The 16903-nt window shown below is 42.4% G+C and overlaps 1 protein-coding gene across 5 annotated transcripts in view; it reads left to right on the top strand.

Moving 5' to 3' along the window:
* CDK13 (cyclin dependent kinase 13) overlaps nucleotides 1-5666 on the top strand; it is a 49302-nt gene extending 43636 nt beyond the window's left edge. For all 5 annotated transcript variants that reach the window (XM_037385615.1, XM_037385612.1, XM_037385614.1 and 2 more), the window contains exon 14: nucleotides 461-5666. In XM_037385615.1, the coding sequence (XP_037241512.1) occupies nucleotides 461-1317 (857 nt within the window). In that variant the 3' untranslated portion in view covers nucleotides 1318-5666. The remainder of the gene's footprint in view (nucleotides 1-460) is intronic.
* The last annotated feature ends 11237 nt before the right edge of the window (nucleotides 5667-16903 follow it).

Below are 16903 nucleotides of genomic sequence, written 5' to 3'. Positions count from 1 at the left end.
CGGTGGTTTTCTTTAATCTTAAGTTTTGCTGTTCCTTGATAGGGTGTCCTTTTGTCTCTCAAGACTTTTATCTCTATTTGCAAGTTCCTTCCGATCCTTCTTTGAGTGTTCCAGTGTTTATGTGTTGCTTGAGATTTGAGGTTTACTTTCTTTTTTGGTTTGTTTTTCTTTTGGGGAGGGGGTGGGTTTGGGTGGCTTTTTTAAGGAACTTGTACCGTTTTTCTTCAGTTTCTTGCCTGGTAATCTTACTTTGAGGAGAAACCTGCATCACCATCCTAAGGCAAATGAGGCGTTGCTGTCTCCAAAATAATCTGTCCAACTACTAATAAAATAATTTGACTGCTAAGTTAATGAGAATTGAAGTAACAAACCTCTGTGTTGTTCCAGGAATGAGTCCTTTCCTTTCTGGTATTGTTGTTATATGTTTTTATTTCAGTGTTTTTCTTTTTCATCTGCTTAGGTCAAGAGGATTTGGTTAGGCAGTCTGAGATGAGGCTTCTAAACCGAACACCTGAACAAGAACGCCCTCGGATCTTGCCTCCAGACCAGCGTCCCCCAGAGCCACCGGAGCCTCCACCTCTCACTGATGAAGACCTTGATTATCGGACAGAGAACCAGCATTTGCCTATAACTAACTCTTCAGGAACAGATCCTCACGCAGGAGTGAAAGCAGCTCTTCTGCAGCTGCTTGCTCAGCATCAAGCTCAGGCAACAACAGAGGAGCCAGTACAAACGAGCGTGGATTATCAGGCTAGAGACTCCTACGTAACAGGCCCAGACTACAAGGATAACTTTGGATCATCTTCCTTCTCATCTGCCCATTATGGCAGTAGTGATGGAATAGGAAGTGGATTATCAGGAGCATTAGAAAGAAGGAGCTTCCTTGGAAACTCAGATATTCAGTCTTTGGATAACTACAGTACTGCTTCATCTCACTCTGGTGCTGCCCCTCCTCCGTCAGCCTTTTCAGAATCCTTTCCCAGCTCAGTAACTGGTTATGGAGACATTTACCTCAACACTGGCCCCATGCTATTTAGTGGAGATAAAGACCATAGGTTTGAATACAGCCACGGCCCGATCCCGGTTCTGGGGAGCAGCAGTGATGCTTCCGCGGGGCCAGAGAGTACGCACTCTTTGCCCGCAAAGATGCACAACTATAGCTACGGAAGTAACTTACAGGAAAATCCGAGTGGCATCAGCCACATGCATGGACAGACTTGGACTTCTCCTGCCCAAGGACCTGGCTATTCCCAAGGATACAGGGGACACATTAGCACATCTGCAGTGAGAGGGCGCGGCAGAGGATTACCATATTGAGTATCTGTTTTTCCTCAGGCACATCATTTTTATCTGGAAAAACTTCTTTTTTTTTTTTTTTTTTTTCCTAGCTGCAGTTTAAAGCAGCAGTTCAACAGACTTGAATAATGTTAATTCAACAGCTTTATTTTTATGTGGAAAAGGGTCTTGCATACAGTAGGAAAAATTAAAAATGCTTAAAACTCATGCTGTCTGAAAACTAGATAAATTGATTGTACATGTTCACAAACTCTAGTTCTGAATTTTATTTTGTATTTTGGCAGTTTTAAGTGGATGCTAAATTTAGGGACATCAGCTTTTTATGGCACTCTTTCAGATCTTCTGAACTATGCACATTTGTGCTTTTTTTGTAAGTTTGGACCAACTTTTATGTAAAAAAGAAATTTTACAACAATCAAAGCAGGGCACTGATTTATTTGGTATTTTTCTTTTTACAGAACTACCTTTAGTCAGAGGTCACTGTCAGTCTTTGCACTGCTTTCAGTGTTATTGTGGAAGGTGTACTTTGTGCTCATTTCAGATAATAAAACACAACCTTTCTCTTGATGCAAAATTTTATAAATATTTGTTCAATGTTATTTTTTTTCCTTCCAAGAAAAAAGAAAAAAAAAAAAAGAATGGATATTCTGGTAAAATGTTCTCTCCATCTCCCCAGGCTTGTTTATATAAAAACTGTTTTACTTGAATGGTAAGTGCCTTAACATGTAAGCTTAAGGTCTGCAAAAGTTTGAAGTACTTCATAGATTGATGTGAAAAATAATACCTAAACCTAAGTAGTTAACATGAAAATTCAGATAATAGGCAACTCAAATAGGTCATAACGTTGTGCTGTTTACTTCAGGTGGGCCAGTTATTTAGACACCTAATCTTATCTCGATTAAATTATAATTTTCAAATTGATCTTCATGAGAAACGTTGAAAGTGAGGAGAAGAATGAAGAGTGTAGTTTTTCCTCAGCTCCCTCTTGGAGTTGTAGTAAGTGTTTTAGTTCCTCTGCCAAATAAACTGTACTTATATGTCCTTACCAAGTGATGAAATAGTTTTTTCTCTAAATGTCAACAGCAGTAATTACTTTGTGTGAGAAGCTGACACTGTCATCTTTTTACCACAAATACTGCATTATAGGAAGTAACCAAAGGAAAAATGACCATTATTTAAAGCAACAGCAAAATGTTTGACACTAGTTCTAATTCTCTGTAAACTTGTGATTGTGCCAATTAATTGATTTTTATATCTGCTATTCCACAGAACGTTTTAATATTGGAATATAGTCTCTCTGAACAACTGATAAAATGACTGTAGTTAAAACTCTTTACCAGGAGCCACTCGTCATATTAATTATAACTTCCAGCATGGTTTTGTTTTTTTTTTTTTCCTTGGACAACAAGTGGTCTCTCTGCTGCAGAGAGGAGGTATGGTTATATTTTGCATGTACGTAAAAGAATGTTTTAAAGCCCATATTGGAAACAATTTTCCAACTGATTATCCAGTTGACAAATCGGTACCTTATGTAACTGAGTGTTTAATTATTACTTTTTAAAAAGTAAAATTTCTACTTACACTATTACAAATGTAGTCTTGTCAGTGACTTTTTGGATTTTCAGAATAGAAGCCAAAGTTGTTGGTGTTTTGGTTTGGTTTAGTTGAAAATCCTGGTTCATATATGGCTAACTACTACACTGTAGAGCATGGAGAAACTCACTTGGCTAACTGTGTAGCGTTTGAGGATCTGGCAGATGAGAAATGGAGAGAGTCATGCTGCTTACGATGTCCCTGTAAGTCTGGCAGTTGCCTTCACTAGACACGGTAGATAATCCCACGATCTGAAAATAAAAGTGGCCCAGTCAGAAACAAGTACTTGTGACCTGAATAGCCTATGCTTAAGAAAAACAAAAGCTTCATGTATGAATGGATACTTTTCCTTGACTAAGGACACCCCTGTAGCATTTTTCTGCTAGTAAAATTTTGAAGGCAAAAATCATTAGTGTCATTTAGATACGGACAGTGTCAGCTAAGGCTTTTTGTTACTACTTAAAAAAAAACCAAAAACAACCAGAAAACAATCCCACAGTGATACACACAGATTGCTTTTTTTAAGAATCCAGCAAAAAACATTCAGATTTTTTTAGGCAGTTGCTTTCACTAAAAATGTGCAGTCTGGTGTTACTCCCCTGTGCTTCAGATGCAACTGCCGGTGATAGCTAAAAAAGCAGGTAAGTTCAAATGGAAGGTAGAACTCAGAGGACTACATTATTTGACTTCTGATACAAAAAAAATGCAAGGAAGACATGTTTCTTACTGCTTCCCTTTTTGGAGGTGAATTTTCAAATCATTTAGTTCACCTCATTTAACACAGAGAAGTCAGTCCCCTCTGACTGTGTGAGCGACGGTGCAGTTTCCTTACAGGCTGGCAGTACTCTGATGTTGCATTGTTCCGCCAAAATGGATTTCAGTCTTCGGCCATGGGAATAAATACATTTAAAAATTTTTTTTTTAAAAAAAGCAGCACAAGTAATCCGAACTATGAGGGGAGAGAGAAGGAGATGCAATAGACAGTTGACTTCCCAGATGAATCAGAAACCAAACCCTGGACACTGTGGCTGTTGTGTGCTGCGCAATGACTTCTCCCCAGGTCACTTGAAGGATTACTGGCCTGTGACTTTGAACACTCTATTTGCCTGGGACAACAGTGTTGGGGTAATTTGGAGGGAGATGTTTAACATATTTCCGTATACAATAACTGGAGAGATTACCTTCCATGCAGCATGGGGGATCTTGGCTCTCGCTGGCAGCCTTCCCTCTCCTGGGCAGGCGGAGGCTGCGTGTGGGGCTGGAGCTCTGCCCTCCCGTTGTGGGCAGCCCCTGGGTGCATGGCAGGAGGGTTTCTCCCTGCGGCCACATTCCCCTGGCCTCGGAGTTGGCGCCTGGGCAGGTTAGCAGCCAGGGAACTGGTCGGATCTAAGGACTGTGAGTCCACGTTCATTTGTACCGGACCTGTGTATTACCTATCAAAATTTCTTCTAAATTAAATCATGACAAGGTGCTTATGTCAGTTCCAAATTTTACCCTTTTGAATGAACAAAAATTTCACTCGGCAGAGTGAGTCTGTACTAGTTTGGCATTTTACGTATATGGCTCTTGCATTTTTGATGCAGTAGTAGGCATTCTGAAAATTACATTATTTTTCTGTGGAGCTGTGGCTTTTGTTTCTTTCCCTCCCAATCCTTTGGGTTTACATTTTCTGTGCTGCGATTCCAAAGTGTGCTACAGAGACCTGGACACTACATCGAAAAGTAAGTGTTGTGTGTTTGTATTTCTAAATAAACATAGCAAAATACTGTAATCAAGTACTATCAAGTAGCAAGTACTTCATTATTTATATTAAATGGTCTTTAGCCATACCAAGAGGAAGAAAGCGAGCACAACAGGACTGCTATGACCATGACTTAAAACGCTTAAGACTATTATAATACTTAAAATCAGCCAAAGGAAAAGGAAACAGCTTTTGTCATGGATTGCTAGTGGTTGTTACCTTGAACAGAAAGAAGCAGTGTTAGGGAAGAGGTGTAAAAATACATGTATCATTAAATGTTAATATAATTTCTTGGGAAAATAATTTTTAAATGGCAAACTTCTATATTTTCTTATGTTTCCATAAGGCATGGTCTATGTTAAAATTTCTCCATACCACGGTAGTGTAAGGTGCTTCCTAGAAGCAGAGGCGATAAGTGCTGTAATGTAAGTTCTTAGGGGTTTGAGTGCTCTTCTCCTTTTGCTTGGTGCAGGAGGCAAGGTTCTGTTTTGGTGAAGTTTACAGTTGGATGAGTTTAGTAGGTAATTGTGCAGTAAAACCTGAAGTAACGTTAGGATACCCCTTATCTGCGGGCAAATTAGATCTCAGACCATGAATTCTGTTTCCTAAAGAGAAAAATCTCAGATGTATTTCTGGCATTATTCTTTTTGTTAATAAACACGCAGGTGTTTTACATACAACATTTCTCCAGTCTGTTCTGTTACACTGTTTTTCACATGGGGAAATTTGGCTGTTGCCCTTCTTGATGGTTTTGGGATGCTCTGTATATGCGGAAGTGTGTCATGAAATTAAGGAATCACCAGAAAAGTGATTTGAATTCTGTTTTTAAAAATGAAATTACCTTGGGTTGGCTTAAAATCGAACTAACTTTTGCTTATCAGGGTGAAGAATACTTTATTGCAGGAGTTATTTCAAGACAACCTAATTTAAAATAATCAAACTGTTATGCTTCAGCTTGCTTACTCTTTGTTATTTTAAGCCATTTGTATATAAAATGTATTGTGCGGCCTGTAAATAAAATACATGAAAACTTGAAGTCTTTCATTGTTTTTCCTCTCTGGTGGTCAAAGGGCATTTAAGAAAAACATTGGGTTAAGCTGAGGTGGTTTTTATAGTATCCTAATGAACATAATTTTCAGCGTGTTAAAATTCTGCAAAGTTTTTAAAAAAAATATTTACTTCAGTACTTTTTCGAAGGAAAACCGCAGTGGCTGGCAGGACGAGTGCCTGTGGCTAGAGCGGAGCCCCAGGTTGCTGCAGCAGCTATGCAGCGAGCGCAGGTGGCGCAGCCAAAGCAGGCAGCGTGCAGGGACACGGAGGGGACATGAGCCCCTCTAAGTGCTGAAAAGATGCTGCTGTGTCCAGCACCTGTTGCGTGAGCTTTTCAGGAGGGTGGGCGATGTATAAGGTGATTTTTTTTTTTTTTTCTTGGCGCTGTCCAAGGACAGGTGCAGTTAATATTCCCCACCGCTATCTATTTAAAGAGGATGGTGTGTGCGTTAGAAGTGATGGAAAGTCAAAGCCAGGTATTTTCCGTGGCTGGCTACGTGCATACACTGCTTGTGAAGTGCTGTAAATGGGGGTCAAAGGCATGCTAGCTGGAGGCTGGATGTTTATGTGCAGCACTGCCTTGGCAGGCACCTTGAAAATGCCAGCAGGCGTGTGCCCTGCAGGAGCAGGAGGACCCCTCCGAGAAAACTGCAGCTCCTTTGCTTGGCATCAGATGTGTAAACGTGGTGATGAGGGACACGGTTCAGTGGTCGACTTGGCAGCATTGGGTTTATGGTTGGACTTGATCGTAAGGGTCTTTTCCAATCTAAACGATCCTGCCATTCTAAATCGAGTGAGGCTTCAGCAACTGCACTTTGAATGCCTGAGGCTTCTCTGCTTTTTTCCTGCTCTATCAGCAAATCGAATGAAAGTGTTTTCATCATTCAATAAATGCTATGCTGCCATCCAAAAATAAGGCACTTGCCGTATCTTCCGTACTCAGACTCCAGGTGGGACGGAGTGCTGCTGCCTTGGCTTCGGTAACGTGTCGTTGACAGAGACGACGAGCGGTGAAGGTGCGGTAGAAGGTGGCGGGGGCCAGCAGCAGTTCCGTGGGTGTATCTGACATCAGGCTGGTAATTGGAGACAATACTTGGGCAGCAGCTGCAATTAAAGGCAGGGCTTTACTTCTGATGACCACTTCAGGCTGTATTACGTTGGATGTTGACTTATGTGTGTCAGATCAGACAGCTGCATGAAACAATTTCTAGTTGTTTGCTCCATTTTTATCATGAAAGCTGCTATTGCAACAAGCAACATGACAAAGTTGGCTCTGGTTTATGTTGGAGAATGATCCTGTAACGGTTTGACAATGATGCTGCATCTCCTTCAGTCAGCTGTTTGTGCCATACAGCCATCAAGCTGTGCAAAAAGGTACCAGTAACAATTCCAGTGGGATCTGTGTGTAAATCAGTATCTTCAGCTGCAAATAGAAGGGCAAGTGAAAGAGAGACGCAAATAACTGCAGACCAACAGCCTGTATTGACACAGAGCAAGGAACGTGTCTGTGAAATCGATGGCAGGAGGGGAAGCAGGCCATCTCGTGTCACAGCCATGAATTATTTATTGCCTGTTAGCTCTGAGAGAACCATGCAATTTTCCAGAAACTTCTGTTAAATTAGCTGAACCGGGATTAGGTTGCTTCTATTTTTAAGGAATGCCTGTAAGCCCTGACAGGCCATCTGCATGAAGGGGATTACAGCTACCAAACGCCCCCATCAAGTGGAAGAAAAGGCAAGTCAGAGCTTTTGGCAGCGACAACAAACAAGGGGCGAGCGCAAGCTTTGTTTGAAAAATAAAGGGGAACTGTTTCCTTTCCCAGTCAACTGCGTTCGCAGCCATGGAGCTCAAGGGGTTTGTTTTTAAAGCCCCTTGCTGGTTACGGCTGCTTATTTGGGGCATTTTTTATTGCCCGTGGAGAAAACTCACGGTCAGTGTGATTTACCTCAGGAGGAACTTCGAGTTGGAGTGTACAGTAATGTTTTCTTTTTCCCCGTGTGTTGCAGCCCTTGCTAACGGGCGGCACCGGGATCGCTTTTCACGGCATGGCTTTGATTCTGCTTCCACAATTCCTCCGTGGGTGCTTTGGCCGTACTATTGATATGGCAAATTCTCATAATGTGATGAATGCATCTTTAATAGGATTTCTTGCAAAGAGGCTTTGTGAAGATTTTTTTTCTGTATAAGAAAATACAGAGTTCAAGAGACGTAACCAGGTAGAAAAGGGAACGCTTGAGCGTAAGCTTTACGGAAACCAGCCTGGGAGCTTCTGGTATGCACAAGCAGATCTGGCAGCCATGATGCTGCCCTGAAGATAACTTGGTGGGGATTAACTGGTTTCTGTGGTTAGTATTTGACTTGAGCAGATGTGTATCTGTGCTGTGCTCCCTCCTGCAAGCTAGGGTATGGCCATCGTTGCTAGAGGACATAGTTGGAAGCCAGTGTTGAGCGTGCAGGTCTAGCGCAGATAGGTGCCTTTTTTCTTTCATCCTGCAAGTTCTTTTCAGACCCATTTTACAAATACAGAAAACGTTATCAGGTTCTGACACGGGGCGGGGGGGAAACCACAATTTCTCCTTTTTCAATGTTTTCTGAGGATCTTGGTTTTGCTTGGGTGGCAGTGCTAGGGAAGCGCTGACGGCTGCTTGCCCTGCCGCGGGGACCTCTCCGAGCATCATTGGTGCTGCAAGAGCCGATGGTGATTTTCCTCATTGTTCTGGGTCTGGGTCACCCTGAGCGACTCATGGGCCGTACAGAGAGCTGGACAGAAGCCTGGCTTAGGGGATTTTCCCTGAACAAGGAGCAAGGGAGAGATGGTTACTGATGTGTCTAGCAAGGGGGCTTTTGCCTTCATTCTTCTTCATCCTCGCCAATTGCAAAAAGGATCAATGGGAATGGTTTCAAAGTAGAACCTGGAGGGTTTTGGTTTGGTTTGGGGTGTTTTTTTCTGTTTTTCTTTACCTGTGTTATCCTTCAGGGAGCTTGTGGATGTTGGAAACCACCATGAGACTAACCCAGGTCTGCTGAAGTGTTGCTCGTCCTGGCCTCCATGGTACACCCCAGCTGCTTTCTTCCCTAGTAGCTCCCTTGTGGGCAACACGGGGCACCTTCCAGGGTCTGGGACAGAATGGTTCCCTCATCTCTTCCATCAGAGCTGAACTCCAGGAGCTCAGGTTACAACTTCCAGCCTTAAAGGCTAGTGGCAGTAAAATGCCTCTTACAAGGGTCTTTTTTATTCTTCTTATTGTTGTTATTTTGGGTTTTTTTTGTTTAAGGCAGGAGACAAGAATTCACAGGCTGCAGACTTCACCGACATACGTGTCTCCCGGGCTGCTTCTCTGGATTAAGAAGAATGCCTCAGCCAAAAAAATGCCCCTGGTTGCAATAAATTGCTAGAATTTGAATCACCAGAACGGCCCAGCCCTATGGTAAGGTCTTCTGCTGCACATCTGTCTGTCCAAGCCTAATGCCCTTCGGTTTTACCTGGGTGAGTAGCTGTGTTGATACTCTGGAAATACTCCAGGCTTTTTTCCCTACCTGTTATTTCAAAATCTTTGATGTGCCAGAATATGGGGAAGAAGGCGTATCCAACAGGCCACAGAGCTGTACGGGAGCTCGCTCCTTCGATCCATTCCCTGATGAAGGTCTCGTGGAGTGAGAATGCCCAGCTGAACTCTGCTTTGCTGGGCAATGCGGCTGCTGGTGGGATCTGCTTTTATTTCTAGCTGGGGAATGTATGTTGTATTTAACTCCGAAAAGCTCAGAGTATCTTTCAGGTAAAATGCAAGGGAAGTATCTTCCCCCCCCTCCCCCCCCCCCCCCCCCCCATCTTGCGAAGCCAAATATTACCCATGCTCTTACCTGAAGAAGGCCAGAATAATTTACCCACATTTTTTCTACACATTTTTCACTGTGACCCACCTCAGCCTCTGCAGAATACAAAGCACCACGTGTGGAACTTCATCTGACAATAATCTCTGCTGCTAAACCGAGCCCTAACCTGCTTTAAACATCCCTCCTTGCAAGAAGAATCAATCTTATGTTTCAGTGTGAGAAAATCAGTAGATGAGAATTTGGAACAAGCTGGAAACGGGGAGCGATGTCTTCACGTTCCCATTAGAAGTGCTGTGTCTGCTTTGAGCTATGGGAGGGCCAGGCGAGGGTACAGAAGCCCTGGGTGCCCCCTGCCCCCCCCCAGTCACTCCTTCTCCAGGCAGCAGTGACCTAGTAGCACACGTTATGGGGCGTGTGAATGCTGTTACGTGTCTTTAGTAGGTTTCTGGGGAATGGACGCCCAACCATAAAATGACAGCCCCCAACCAGAGCACAACGGGTTTGTTCCTCTCCCCCTCTTTGGCCCCACAGCCGTACGTGGCAGCCCTACTCCCAGCAGGATGGTGCTGCTGCTGCTGCCCCTCCGTGCTCTCCTGGCTCCCAGTTCCTGCAGGGTTGGTGCTGTTTGCGCTGCTCCAAGGGGGTTGGGAGGGCAGAGTATGGCGAGGAGGTGGTGCTGGGCCACGGCAGGCACCTGGAAGTGCTCAGAGACGTGGTGGCACTGCAGCGTCCTGCTGCCTTGTGGGGAGGTGGGGGTTGACCTGAGCTTCCTTCGTGGAGCATCTGCAGTGTTGGTGTCTAAGCCCTGGGCATGCATCCGTTTGTTCCTGGTCGGAAGCATCATTTGCCTCCTGGAATGGTCGAGATCATGTCAGTGGTTTAATGATGAGATTATTTTCAGCAACGTGCTAGTCATCTGGGGTGTGTAATCGCACAGCATCCACTGCAGTGTACCTCTCCTCACCCTCTCTGTCAGCAGGAAATACTCTCCTCCCATCAGCACCGCTGGTGCACACACCATGACCCTTCTTTTCACGTTACCTTGGAGGGGGTTTAGAAAAATTGTATGATTTTTCATATGGGAATCTGGGAGAAAGGCCGTTTTTGTCTGCGGTCACCCAGGATGGCTCCAGCACCCGGAGGATCCCAACACGGGCTTCTCCTTTGTTTTCCCTGGGTTACAGCAGCGAGCGCATCGGTAAGCACATGGACGGTCTGGGTTTTGTAACATCACAGCAATACTTGTCCCTAAACTGGAAGCTCCAAGATAAGGTAAACTGGAGATTCTCTGCTCTGAAAAAAACGAGGGAAGCTCCAAAATGCTTTTCTAGTGATACAGCTATTCTCACAGATTAGATTATAGTGTAAAAACCCCAAATATTGCTGTGTAGCATCTTCAAAGCTAGCACTGCCGATGCTACCTGTGGTATGTTGCTTTTATTTTTCATTCTGGAAAAATGTTTTTTGGATGCTCCAGCATTTACTGTTCCTCAGCTCCCTCCACCAGGCCAATGGTTGTTGTTTGTTTCCAAAATACAAGATAGAGCACCAGGGCTTAGGTTAGATGAGGTTTTTTTCTTGTTCTCTGCTGGGCAGCCTCTTTGTCCCTTGTTGCTTATGGATAAAATACGAACAAACAAACAGTTGTGCCCCGTTGCTCAGGACCAACATCAGAATCAAAGCACTGCCTGAGTTGCTGGAGAATGCTGGTTAAGCGCTAACAACCATCAGAAAAATGCTGAGCGCCTGCCTTCATTTAACAACTTTCTGATCTATACCCCTGCAAAGCAATACACCATTGAGAGATCAGGGCTTCTGCTTTGCAGCTGACCCAGGGACACAATATACATGGAGGAGAAGCAGGCCAGCCCCTGCCTTCCTGCACGACAGTTTAAAATGAAAAGACATCCCCATACCAGGAAACAAAGGATGCTGCATGCAGCGTGTAAACCCAGCAGGCAACGTTACCCCCATGCAGTCCTGTAACCTTCCCCACCCTCTGGAAAATGTGGGTCATCCCCGGGGTGCAGCCCTTGCCCCCCAGACAAGGCAGGCAGTGGGCTGTCTGACTGCACGGGCGCCTTCCTGCTTCCCACCCTGCCACTGCCGGACAGAGATTAATCGCAACCATTTATCCGAATACCTTTTTTGTGAAAATTGTTCATTGGGGGGAGGGGAGTGGGCAAGAGAGTAAGAGCTAGAGAAGACATGGGAAATTAATAGAAATCTGTTAATGGTGTATATGAGATATGGGGTAGTATATAATAGTTACGAACTTATCTGCAGATGGTCTGGTGATTCCGCATCAGGGAAGTATTACTCTAAGCCTGGCAGCCTTTATTAGAAGCTCTGTGCGTTTTCCTCTCCAGGCTGCTGCTCATTATGGATTGCAGATCCTGCCCTGGGACTTCCAAGCCAGCACATACAATTATGTGAGAGAGTGAAAGAAGACATGCAGGTAGTAGTAATAATTTTTATTTGCTAACTGTACTTGCGATTACAATATTTCCTTTTGGAAATAATGACAAAAACACCCCAAAAAAATCCCACAGAATTTTGCAGACCTGCTCTATTAGAAATTCAGTCCTGTTTTAGCTCCTAGCATTAGATAAACTGGAGACGGCCACCTCTTTCAACCGATCTCCCATTAGGCTCCAGTTTGGTTTGGGGTTTGGGTGTTGGGGTTCTTTTCGTTTTGGTGTTGGGTTTTTTTTTCCTTTAAGTACAACACATAAGTCTTAACTGTGAGAATGTGATTTTTTACTGACATCCAGGGAAACCTTCCGTATGCTTTATCAAAGCCCTTGTCATTTTTTTCTCCCTTGCAGCCCATCAACTCTTCTTTTTCATTTCTTATCTCCTGTATTAAGGTTTCAGCATTATGGAGTTTTTTTATTCTAGAAACGATTACATTATGCTCTTCGTTGCGGGAAGCAGTAAATCAAAGCATCACCTTGCATCTGAAAACCAGTGCTTTCCAGGTTTATTTAAAATGTAAACGTATGGCTAGATACAGTGCAATGTCAATAAGGAGCTCTGGGCTTTGCAGAAAGGTTGCATGTGAAATGCAGAAAAGATATGCTAATGCGAAGTCTGTGACAGGAAATGAATTTTAACTGTATCTCTTATTATTTTAGTATGCTCAGGGTATGGGCAAACAGGTATGCAATTTATACGAAATCATAATTTCATACAATTCATTTCAGTATGGATTTGTATACATTAAATTTATATGTAAAAATAGCAAGGAGCCACACCTTGTCACAGTATGTAGGTCGTAGGCTAGTAATGAAATTATTCTTTTCAATTACTTTTTTCAAGAAACATTTGTTTAAAGCCATCTGTTATTCTCTTTGAAGTGATGAATCAAAAAATGTTTGATTGAGAAAATGTCAGCAGTTTAAAGAAAATGTAATTTTAACAGAAATCTTTTGGTGAAACTGGCACACCTACCTAAACAGTCTTTTTTTTTTTTTTTTTCTTTTCCTTGAGTCTGTATTTCTATTGAGGTCTGAAAATATCTGATTACTTGAGATACAGTCCCAACAAGAGGCATCCTTCTGTCTTAGTTAAAGTATGTTTCTGTCTAAATATTTCATCTGTATGACATGTTTGTGGTGGCAAGAGCAGAAAGAGAGTAGATAGCATCCAACAGAACTAAATAGTCACTGCAGTCCACAACAAAGTAAAGGTTGGTGCCCTAAGGAGTCAGTGAGCTCATCAGTTGCCTCTATACAACTGGAAAGAAAAATACAATGAGAACGAGAGGGATCAGTTACATTGACTAATTAAAAATAAAAATTTCTAAAACCTTCTGTCAACAAAGGAGGCTGCAGATAACAGGAAAAGGTCAGGATTTTGTACGCAGAATAGAAAGAATAACAAATGCAGATGCTTCGCTGACACCCAGTTTGAGGGTTTCTATTTCTAGTTGTGTTTTAAGCGTGATTGATTCTCCCAACAGCTTCTGTGGCAGGAAAAAGGGGATAACTGACCAAGTTTCTACACAACGCTGAGACGAGACAACAATTTGACAAGACAAAATCAATGTGAACAACGTACAAGCACATGCTTTGCTGCGCGGAGGCTGTTTAATAGGACACTGGCTCGACCCCTTCCAACAGAGCACCATGCGGACAGACAAGTCGTGTAACTCCACTGGAGGACTTCACGTGATGGGTGAGATGATAACACATCAACAGCAGCGTTATTAGATTCACATGCACATAAACAGACCCAACAAATTGGATTACATTTCCTGCGGGTAGGGGTTTTTGTCAAGTGGGTCCTCTAGTGTGCTGGGAAAGCTGGCAGCTCCTACAGTTCTTCAGAGCAGTTCTAAAACTGTTTGTGAGTGGGAAGGGAAAAGCTGCTCGTGTTGACATTAAACACTGTAGTTAGTCAGAAAGAGCAAGAAATCAGGTTTCTAACACTTGTATTGCACACCCTTGTTTTGCAAAGCATCATCTACATCATGCGATATATTACATAGTGTTGGAACTGTAAAATCAGCATATCTACAGCTTGACCACTACTAGAAATGCATTAACATTTTTAGGCTTGATTTTCTGTAGCTTTTTAAAAATAATATTCATGAAAATACTTGTAATTATTACGGTGACGATTTTATGCTCTAGAAAGAGATTATGCCACTTAAAGCCCCGGCCAAAAAAAATCCCCAACCCAAAATACTTCAAGACCTGAAACCTCAACTATGAAAGTGAATTTGTGGATTATTTTTCTGTTTTGAAGCACAGGAAGTTTATTACAGTATGTTTTAGAATACTGTCATATTTTGCTTTCTGATTCATTAATAATATATAATAATAATTTGAAAATCTGAACCACATTTGTCTCCAGGAGATGAGAGAGGGTGCTTCACCAGATTAGGCGTCTATCAGTTACAAAGATACTGGTCATTAAAAAAAAAAGAAGTCTTATTAAACTAATAGCTGGTTGACCTACAGACTGGTTTACTCTGTGATAATTGCTTGAGAATCTTTCACTGGAAGGGGCTACGCTTTGGATTACAGCACAAATCATTTCCACATGCAGTGAAATTCAATAGTACAAGTATCCCTCTCTGTTTCTTCAGAGACTGTGACCTCCATTGCTGTAGCGCTGTGCACAAAAATGTCAGACTGTTATCTTAGTTTGAAATTGTTCCTGCTGTCATTGCAGATTTTAGGTCAGATAAAGGATGAAAACCAAACCCCCTGTTAACTTCGTCAGGGATCTCCATTTAATTCTCCAGTGACAGAATTTCCCTTTGCAACAGAACTTTTCTTTCCTTGATAAAACTACATTCCATTTAAAAAAAAAAAAAATAAAAAAAAGAGTCTAATTTGGCATACTTATTTTGGCCACAGCAGACTGGAACTGCAGCTGTCCTTGAGAGATGGGAACCACACAAATGTGTTGATGATCAGAGAAATCACTGAGATGGTCAATTGTTCCAAGTCGTTGCATGCTGATGACATAAGCAGCAGATTTGTTTTGCTGGTATCAATGTTTCTGAGTCTATTTGTGTTCTATACAGCAAATTTGAAAGGTGCTCAGGAAAATGAAAGTGGTTTTGTGGACCTGTATCAGAATCTAGAACGTTTAATGAACAGTTATAGTACAGAGAGATGCTCACAGAATTAAACAGCTACTGTTTATCATCAGTACGTGCTGGACAGCACGGCTGCCCTTCTGCTGGCATCCCTCCTCCCAGGAAGGCGATGCATTTCAACCTTGCTCTGACCATTTAATTGATTAATCCACTTTGGGGAATGCAATAGGGAGAGCAGAAAACACTGGGTTCCCTTCTGCTGCTAAATAGTAATAAGGCTGAACCAGGACATCTTCTCTTCCAATTCTTTCATTCTCCCACTTGTAAAATGAAGAGATAATAGTGTTATCCTCTCTAAAGGTTGATGGGCTGCTTAATGAAATGTAGTGAATGCATCAGTTTGACTTTATATTAAAAGCAATGTTTAAATCTGTAAGGCAAATTTCTGTTTAGAGGGATATAGGGATTAAAGCTGTTATAGAACCGTGCATCATCGTCCTCCTGTTCGTTCAGATCTTTCACACTAGCCTGTCTGGAGCAACAGGGAGGCAAAATAATTAGACATGAGACCTGATTTCTAAATCAGATATAAATGGGTTGTTTGCACCTCCGAACAGAAAGACAGGAGCTGGAGACTTGCACTGAAATACTGCGCCTTGCCTTGAAATCAGTTTGGTTTGTTGTTGTTGGTTTGGGGTTTTTTTCCAGGTAACAACTCAAGTTTAATGACCTTCACATTGCAAGTTTATTGTGCTTTACAATTTCCCTTACATACTTAGCTCACATAGGTACACAAAAGATGGACAATTTTGCTTTTTTTTTTTTTTTCATAGGGGAAGCAAATTGCATTTGGTACTATTTTCTGAATGAACAACTTGTACCCTTAGCTTCAAAGAAGTGTTGCACAAACTCGGAGGCAATAGGTCCGTAAAAGAGTATTGACACAGGATAGACAGACGTGTGTGCCCCAGCATCCCTGACCTGCTGGTGGGTGCCTGGGAGCAGGAAGGGCCAGCAGAAAGTGGCCTGGCCTGGGCCCCCCGGTGGGATGCTTTTTATTCTTATAAATACTAAAGAAGGACAAAGTGACAGCAAGCAGATATCTGTGTTGACATGACTCCAGGACAGTCCTCTCTGGAGAGGAGAGGGAAATTCCAAGGAAAGCTGTGAATTGTTGTAAGTCCTTCTGCCTGGGAGACAGCAAATGCAAATGTTGCTTTTCAAAGCCTAAATGTAAGGAGGGTGCTAAAGATGTGGTCACCAAGGATTAACATTTAGGAGGTGTAGGACATGGAGCCTTACAATGTTTGTTTGGGGTACTCCAGTTGCTTTTAATTTAGGTGCTGTTCTAACTACTGCACTAAGAGATGAGGGAACAGAGAGGAACAGCGAGAATGTACCTTAATACTTTAATGCTGTGGAATGCAAGATCACAGATTAAAAAAAAAACAGTGAAGTTGGTCACATTTATAAGACACAAGAAGCTGGAATGAGATAACAGTGAAAGTGACTGCTACCTTCCAGCGTGATGCTGAGCATAAGGGTTAATACAAAACATGAGCAGAGGAATATTAATCAGTAGGACTTCAGCAGATAATTGAAATGACTTTAAAGCAAACCATTACTTTAAAACTTATTACAAAAGCTTCAGAAAACAGAGAAACAATCCGGTCCTAGAAAAAATGTCCTAAAGTGATTTTAATGGCTGTATTTAATTTTTGCAGAGAATGTTCAAATGCTATTTGATTACCTACCTTGAATAGAAATTTGATACATGTCTCTTTAATACAATATAAAAATGTAAAATCTAATCCACTGAGGGAAGCTGATGTTGG

This window comes from Falco rusticolus, chromosome 4 (assembly GCF_015220075.1).
Source record: "Falco rusticolus isolate bFalRus1 chromosome 4, bFalRus1.pri, whole genome shotgun sequence".
Taxonomy (NCBI): domain Eukaryota; kingdom Metazoa; phylum Chordata; class Aves; order Falconiformes; family Falconidae; genus Falco; species Falco rusticolus.
This window is presented reverse-complemented; position numbering and strand designations above follow the sequence as displayed.